The sequence below is a fragment of the Dendropsophus ebraccatus genome, chromosome 4 (assembly GCF_027789765.1).
Source record: "Dendropsophus ebraccatus isolate aDenEbr1 chromosome 4, aDenEbr1.pat, whole genome shotgun sequence".
In the NCBI taxonomy this organism is placed as follows: Eukaryota; Metazoa; Chordata; class Amphibia; order Anura; family Hylidae; genus Dendropsophus; species Dendropsophus ebraccatus.
The window spans coordinates 113453341-113462237 of NC_091457.1; the positions used below are offsets into that span (position 1 = coordinate 113453341).

An 8897-nucleotide genomic window follows, 5' to 3' on the forward strand; every position below is an offset into this window, starting at 1 on the left:
GTTCTATTTATATGAAAGATGTACATTCACTTTAAAGTGTTACTGTCAAAACTTGACATAAGTTGTTTTTTTTTTGTTTGTTTTTTTAGTCAGAGTCTGGGTGCTGAGACCTTCCATGATCTCTGGAGAAGAGCTCACCTATGCACTTCTCTCCCTGTCTCTCTCCTCGCAGCAGGTGATGATTTCCCTAGACTTATGCATGGAGGAGAGAAGCGTTTAGGTGAGCACTTCTTCTGGCTCATTCTAGCGATCGTGGGGGTCTCAGCATCCAGACCCCCTCTGATGAAAGGTTTTGACATGTCTCTATGACATTGATTATAACTATGACTTTTTATGGTAATAACACTTAAAAACAGCTTTGTGGTTTTGAAGTAAGTATGATTTTTATTATTATTGTATAATACATTTGTGGTTCAGACTCCTGCTTGCTGTCTTTAATGATGTACATAGCTAAACAGCTGAAATGTTTTCATTCACTGACAGCAAGCAGCCCTGAATACCCCTTTAACCAAGCTCTGGAAGGTAAGGCACAGATGTGAGACATAACAAAAACAATTTATTATTAAAAAAATAGGTCAGGCTAAAAATACATGCAGAGCCCTGTGGTTAGTGGAGCTTGTAACTAGGGAGTGCACAGCGGTGTGGGGACAGCAGCTGCCTCATGCATCATCCCCTGACAATATACTAATGAGGGGCAGCATGGCCCATCCGCTAACATAACAGCATGTTCTCCCTATGGTGGAGCACGTACATAGCTGTGCATTGGGGAATCATAATCTGTACAACTGGATATTTAATACTGAGGTAACACTGAATGACGCGGCACCCAAGGGTGCACTGATGATCTCGAGACTCCTGTACTAGTGGGAAGGAAACCCCAGATATCATCTGAAGTCGAAGAGAGCCTGTCCCTAAACATGGGAATTCTCTCAGGAGATAGCAATGTGTCTGGAGCATATGACTCCTCCATACAGGAAAGGGGCTACCAGGGATCGGTCAGTAGTATAGCTATAAGTGGTCGACAATCTGTGGTTGCACTGCGTTTTTGCAATTCATTCAACATATCTGTTTTTAATTAGTTACTTTTAACAGGCAGAAAAACGTAGCCTACTTTTGTGTCCATTAAAAAAAAAGGATCTTTTTTTTTTTTTTTTTAATAATGGAAGTCAATGGAAAAATGGATCCAAATGGATGACACACAATTGCATCCGTTCTTTCCATAAAACATATATGTTAAATGGATTGCAAAAACGCAGTGTAAACCCAGCCTAATACACCATTTCAGATATTTTATCCACAGGTGCAGGCTTAGTTACAGTGTATCAGTGCTCGCTTGTAGCAGCGCATTGATTGTCACCCAAGATATATATTAAGCCGCTGGATGCAAACAAGATTGTTCCAATTCACTGACAGTGAGCAGAGATCTTGTCAATGGAAAGGAAATGAAACGTAAAGGGAGTATTTATTACAGCTGGTGTTTCTTATGGTGCGTTTACACAGAGAGATTTATCTAAGAGATTTTCGAAGCCAAAGCCAGGATTAGACTATAAACAGAGAACGTGTCATAAAGGAAAGACTGACATTTCTCCTCTTTTCAAATCCATTCCTGGCTTTGGCTTAAAAAATCTGTTAGATAAATCTCTTCGTGTAAATGAACCCTCAGGGTGCCTTCACACCTACCGGATCCGCAGCGGATTTTCTGCTGCGGATCCGCAGCAGATTTGACTAAATGAATGAACACAGCATTAAATCCGCACTGTAAAATCCGCTGCGGATCCAGTGTGTGTGAAAGCACCCTTACTCTGGTCTTAAAGAGGTAGGTCACCAAAATTTTTTCTCTTTCAGATCAACTCAAAGGACAAGAGGGCACTGCCTCCGCCTGGAGAAAAAAAGGTTCAATCTCCGAAGGTGACAAGTCTTCTTTACCATGAGAACTGTGAATGTATGGAACAGTCTACCACAGGATCTGGTCACAGCAAAAACAGTAGAGGGCTTCAAAACAGGGCTAGACAAGTTCTTAGAGCAAAATAATATAGATGCATATGTATAGAACTATCCCTCCCCCTTCCCTGTATCCATCCCCTCCTTGGTTGAACTTGATGGACATGTGTCTTTTTTTCAACCGTATTAACTATGTAACTATGTAACTATGTAACTGGTCCCAGCAAGGAAGTGGTGTATTCTCTCAAGTCTGTAGAGCAGGAGAGATTTTCTATGGGGATTTACTACTGCTCTGGACAGTTCCTGTCACAGACAGAGGTGGCAGCAGAGAGCACTGTGTCAGACTGGAAAGAATACACCACTTCCTGCAGCTGATAAGAACTACAAGACTTGAGATTTTTTAATAAATGTAAATTACAAATCTCTGGCACTTGCTCTGACGAGTTGATTTGAAAAAAATAAAATAAAAAAATGGGTGAACTACCCCTTTAATCCTATGTACAATGGAATAAAATGTAACATATTTACCAGCAAATCTATATGCATAACTGGAACCATAAATGTCACTTATATAAAGTATTAAGAGAGTGGTCTGAACATGCTGGTTTATAGAAATTAGCTTTATTGGCAGCAATTGGTACATTTACTAGTCCAGATGAAGCAGGAAAGCCTACTGCAAAGAGTGCTGGCTATTGCCACTAGGGAGCATGCTACCTTTACATTCACATTGCTTCTCATGAAGTGATAGGTAGTGATAGAATACATATAGGGGAAAATAATCAAACATGGTGTAAAGTGAAACTGGCTTAATCGCCCCTAGCAACCAATCAGATTCCACCTTTCATTTTCCAAAGAGTCTGTGAGGAATGAAAGGTGGAATCTGATTGGTTGCTAGGGGCAACTGAGCCAGTTTCACTTTACACCATGTTTGATAAATCTCCCCCAGGGTGTAATGTGTATGCGGTGTGCTCCCCCTTGTGGCGGCTGCAGGCAAACATAATTTTATCATTTATTTCTACAGCATTATGGGCTGTTGTAGGCTTTGATTTAAACACACTTGGTCAACAAAGCTGTTGAGGGCATCTGTTACAGCAGTGACTGCGGCCTAGCATTGGGCCACCATAATACCAACAATGCACTGAACAGCCATTGACTATAGATTACAGCATCTATATAGTTAAATGACCAGCAACAGAGCAACCTCAGATGTCTGTCTGCAGTTACAAGCCAGCGCCCACTGGGTATGGAGCGTCATGGGCCAGTGAATGTCGCAGCAGCATGCACGCCTGATCAGCACTCCATTCAATCTCTACGGGTCTCCACAACATTGTGCACTGAAGTACGGACGTGGTTATGGTGGGAAGCAAGGATGGTCCGAACCGAGTTCGTACGAACCCGAACCATCCGCAATGATTACCGCTGTCTGCCCGCTCCGTGCAGCGGGCGGATCCAGCGGGAGGAACGCCTGGAAAACTGGGATACAGCCATAGCCATAAGCTGTATCACAGTTTTCAAGGCGGTCCTCCTGCTGTATCCGCCCGCTGCACGGAGCGGGCAGACAGCGGTAATCTGATGCCGAGCGTTCGGGTTCAGCCGAACCCGAACCTCGGCGGGTTTGGACCATCCCTAGTGGGAAGGACTGTAGAGGGTGAAGGGAGTGGAGGCCGAGTATTAAGGGCTACTGATCCATTTATTTGTGGTCTCCATGCTAGTGATTTTCGGGGGGGTCCCAGCAACTCCCACTACTGATCAGCCATTCATTCCCTACCACGTGAACAGGGCATAGCCTTTAAATCGTGGAATAACCTGTACAACCCAAACCCTGTACAAACCCACACACCGTATACGCAGCAGATACGCGACAAATACGTAGCAGATTTGATGGTGCAGATTTGATGCTGTGTTCAGTTATTTAGATCTAATCTGCTGCGAATTTGCTGCGTATCGCAGCAGTAAATAAGCTGCGTATACGGTGTGTGGGTTTATACCCTAAGGATACGTTCACACATACTGGATCCGCAGCAGATTTCATCTAAATAACTGAACATAGCATCAAATCTGCACCATCAAATCTGCTATGGATCCTGTACGTGTGAACGCACCCTAAGGGGCCTATTACACGGAGCGATAATCGGCCCAATTCGGCCGATTATCGCTTGGTGAAATAAAGAAAACAATCAGCCGATAATCGTGTCATCGGCTGATCGTTTATTTAGGCCCAAACCTAAAACCATCTGTCGCCACCCGCAGGCAACCGACGATTTGAGAAGCAGCATACATTACCCAGCAGGGCTTCTCCTATGCTCCGTCTTCCTCCGCGGGTCCTGTGGTGCAGCAGCAGCTTTGGTGCGGCCTGACCGAGCTGTCAGAGCCAATCACTGTCCAGAACCGCCTCGGCCAGCGATTGGCTGAGCGGTCTGACAGCTCAGTCAGGCAGCTCTGGAGTCGATGCTGTGCCGCGGGACCCGGGGAGGAAGACAAAGCATAGGAGAAGCCCTGCTAGGTAATGTATGCTGCAAGGACTGCAAGGACATCGGTAACGTTGTCCCTGCAGCCCTCGCTAAACGATCATCAGGCCATGGAATAGGATCGGCGCTCGTTTACACTGTTGATCGGGCCTGTGGAAAAGGGCCCTAAGGGTGCGTTCACACATACAGGATCTGCAGCAGATTTGATGGCGCAGATTTGAAGCTGCATATTCAAAGCAAATCAATTCTGGGGCATCAAATTTGCTGCAGATCCTGTACGAGTGAACGCAAAGGGAAACTGTCATCACTTTCACGCAGACTGAACCACCAGTGATTGGGTCTGTCCCCTCTTGCCATGATTGATCGATCTCTCCCTATACTCAGTCATGAAGTGATCTACCAATGAAGGCTGGTGGGGCGAGAAAGAATGTCCAATAAATAGGGTGCAAACATTAAAAAAGTATGGCCAGGTAACTTGGAATTTATCATATACCAGTCATAAAAACTAATGCAAGGGGAGAGTGCTGCAGCTCTCATCTACCATAAAGTAAAAACCTGGAAACTCCTCCCCTTTAATTTATTAAATGTGATATGGGTTCCTTAGTATGCATCACTTTACTGCTGAGGTCACATGGCCTCAAGCACCTGCTGCAAACGTCACATGACCCCGAGCACTGACAGCTGGGGTCACATGATTCCGCTCTCCTGACCGCCGAGGTCACACAGCTCCGGCACCCTAACTGCTGCTGCAGAGGTCACGTGACCGCGGGCTGTCACTCACCTTGATGCCCTCCAGTCTGGGCAGGTAGCTGTAGGGCCCGCTGCCGTCCTCACGTCTGTAGTGAGCTCTGTGTCCGGGGGCCGGTGTGGAGGCGGCCGGGGGGCTGGAGGTGGCAGCGGCCGGTCCCCCCGCACTGTCCGCACCGTTCTGGCTGCCGTTGCTGTAGTAGACATAGAGCAGCAGCGCGATAACGTTCAGGATGTAGACATGAACGAAAACCATCACCACCACGAAGTAGGAGCGCGAGCACACGCTGTTCCCCTTCTGTATGCCGGCTAGCCTGTCCCTGATCGGCGGCGGGGACTCCTCGCTGAGGGTCGGAGGGGGTCCCCCGATCCCCGGTGCTCCGTTCCCGGTGGCCTCCATCCCAACCCCTGGCCTGATACTGGCTGACAGGAGCCGGGGCCGCGCTCGTTACCCTAGTAACTGCGCGTGCTACCTGCCACAGCGACACCTGCAGGCGGAGCCGGTGACGTCACGGGAGGACCAGGAAGGCGGTTACTAGGAGACCGCAGATTCCTCCCAGTGACTGGCAGGCAGATGATTGACAGCTACAGGATCTCATCCTCCCAGACACTGACAGCTGCCTGACAGGAACTAGTCTCATATATATTATGATTAATTGGTTTGTTGACTGACAGCTTCATAAATCTAATGTAATGATCCTCTTTATGATTGACAGCTGCCTGTATATTATGAATGATTGATAGCTGCCTGTATATTATGTGATCTTCCATGATTGATAGCTGCCTGTATTAGATTACATGATGATCCCCATGATGATTGACAGCTGCCTGTATATTATGTGATCCTCCATGATTGACAGCTACCTTTATATTATACTCTGATCCTCCCCATGACTGACAGCTGCCTGTATAGTGTGCCCATCCTTCATGACTGACAGCTGCCTGTATATTACATACTAATTCTTCCTGTTTTACAGCAGCAGGAGCAGCTTAACTAGCGTGGTGTTCATAGTACAGGATAGCTTGGGGCCCCCAGCTACCGCCTGAAACAGACCTATTATAATCGGCTACTGGACGTGAGTCTATATATTATATATTGATAATTAAGGATTCTTCATGATTATATTACATATTGATTCTTTATGACTAACAATGATAAGGCTAGGTGATGTGATTTTACCTGCTACCCCCGTGACCTTCTGTCTGTGTGTGTCTGTGTGTGTCTATGTCTCTGTATATATATATATATATATATACATATATATATATATATATATATATACACACACACACACATACACACACACAGCTCTCTAAATTAGATTGTGATCAGAGCGTAACAGAAAGATGGTCTGGAAGGAAGAAAGGAATGTGAACTCTCGCTCACAATGATAATTTCCAGGAACTCTGATGCATATGTTAAGTTTGCAATACTTGAATACACTGAGCCCCTTATGTGACGCCCCTTATGTCTTTAAAAGCTAAGGCTACATGCACCCAGAGCATGTCCATTCTTCAGCGCGGAGTGAGGAGATGCGCACGCCTCCCATAGTGTCATTATGACAAGGAGGTTGGCGGCATTCCACAGCGGAGAATTCCGCCACTTTTGCTCTGTGTGCACATAGCCTTACACAAATCAATAAAGGGGGCACTTCACCAACTTGTGTTACTGATACGTACATCAGATGTCTGTGTCTGTGATTTTTAGTTGTAAGCAGTACTGCAGCTGCTAACTCTCTATTAGGAACTATCCTATCCTGGGGAAAGTCTGATTTCATAAAGTCAGCCAAAACAGAAGTTAATCTTATCAACAGCCACCTTTATATTACATACTGATTCTTCATGACCGACAACTGCCTGTATATTACATACTGCTGCTTCATGACCGACAGCCACTGGTATATTATGTACTGATTCTTCATGACCGACAACTGCCTGTATATTACATACTGATGCTTCACGACCGACAGTCACCTGTATATTACATACTGATGCTTCACGACAGATAGCCGCCTGTATATTACATACTGATTCTTCATGACAGACAGCTGCCTGTATATTACATACTGATGCTTCATGACAGACAGCTGCCTGTATATTACATACTGATTCTTCATGACAGACAGCTGCCTGTATATTACATACTGATGCTTCACGACCAACAGCCGCCTGTATTATTACATACTGATGCTTCATGACCAACAACTGCCTGTATATTACATACTGCTGCTTCATGACCGACAGCCACTGGTATATTACGTACTGATGCTTCACGACCGACAACTGCCTGTATATTACATACTGATGCTTCACGACCGACAGCCACCTGTATATTACATACTGATGCTCCACGACAGATAGCCGCCTGTATATTACATACTTATGCTTCATGACAGACAGCTGCCTGTATATTACATACTGATTCTTCATGACAGACAGCTGCCTGTATATTACATACTGATGCTTCATGACAGACAGCTGCCTGTATATTACATACTGATGCTTCATGACAGACAGCTGCCTGTATATTACATACTGATTCTTCATGACAGACAGCTGCCTGTATATTACATACTGATGCTTCACGACCAACAGCCGCCTGTATATTACATACTGATGCTTCATGACCAACAGCTGCCTGTATATTACAAACTGATGCTTCATGACCAACAGCTGCCTGTTTATTACATACTGATTCTTCATGGTTGACAGCTGCCTGTATATTACATATTGATATTGAATGATTCAAAGCCACCTGTATATTACATACTGATTCTACAATGCAAAAATAACAAAAAAAAAATTACTATTGTGATTGGTGGTACTGTGGTAGTTGCTAACATGGCATCTAAGGGGTTAAACCTGAGCTGTGGGTTTTCTCTAGTCTCCGCTTTACCCTCATCACTGTATTGAACATTTACAGAAAAGCAAAGTGCTTACTGCAGAGAATCTATTGATAACCTCTACAGATTATTGGCGGTCATACTCAGCTTTCCTAGGCTCCTGAATGGCACATTTGCTGAGGTACTTAGCAATACATAACATAGAGCAGTGCTAGATTTTGGCATACAAGAACTGTGTCACAGCTTCCACAGTAACAGACTGAGTGCATCTGGGCTGGTTCACACTGTACATAGGCTGCATCTAAAAATATCTGCAATCTTGGATTTATCAAAACAAAGGCGAGAGCTGTGCATGTCTGACAAGCAAGCGCCATCCCTCCGAGATAACAGTGTGAGGAGCTGGTCTTCATCAGAACCCACACAGTGTTCAGCTCGGCTGTGGCACGACCCCCTGCTTATTTATAGCTGCACATTCATTGATGGTGATGGGGGTATGCCGTCTCCATGCACTAATCCAAATGCATTTCCCAGGGATGACACCTCGTTTATCTACAAGTTGGTTAGACCAAGAGACCAAAGACATGGGATTGTCATTAGATGTGGGGCAAAGACACCAAGGAACAGACAGCAGTGCCAAGACCCGAGATAAGGGACAGTGCAGACTAAGAGAAACTGTCAGTTTGGTTATGGTGTCCTGTGGGAATGGCGCATCAGCGGTTGTTATAAAAACAATGGGAGCAGTAAAGAGCAATCAGGCTGGGAACCAGCACAACAGGACCGGTAAGTATGCAGCACTGTTATGTCCCCAGGAGCTGCATAGATTTACAGTTTATTCCAGACAACCCCTTTAAGTGGTTGCCCAATATAAATATGTAAAACCTGCAGCATCAAATCAGTT

At 45.2% G+C, this 8897-nt stretch overlaps 1 protein-coding gene across 1 annotated transcript in view; it reads right to left on the reverse strand.

Annotated features, from left to right (window-relative positions):
- The window catches only part of P4HTM (prolyl 4-hydroxylase, transmembrane), a 53269-nt gene extending 47610 nt beyond the window's left edge, over positions 1–5659 (reverse strand). Inside the window, exon 1 of the mRNA XM_069968744.1 lies at positions 5191–5659. Within this exon, the coding sequence (XP_069824845.1) occupies positions 5191–5556 (366 nt within the window). The 5' untranslated portion in view covers positions 5557–5659. The remainder of the gene's footprint in view (positions 1–5190) is intronic.
- Positions 5660–8897: the final 3238 nt, after the last annotated feature.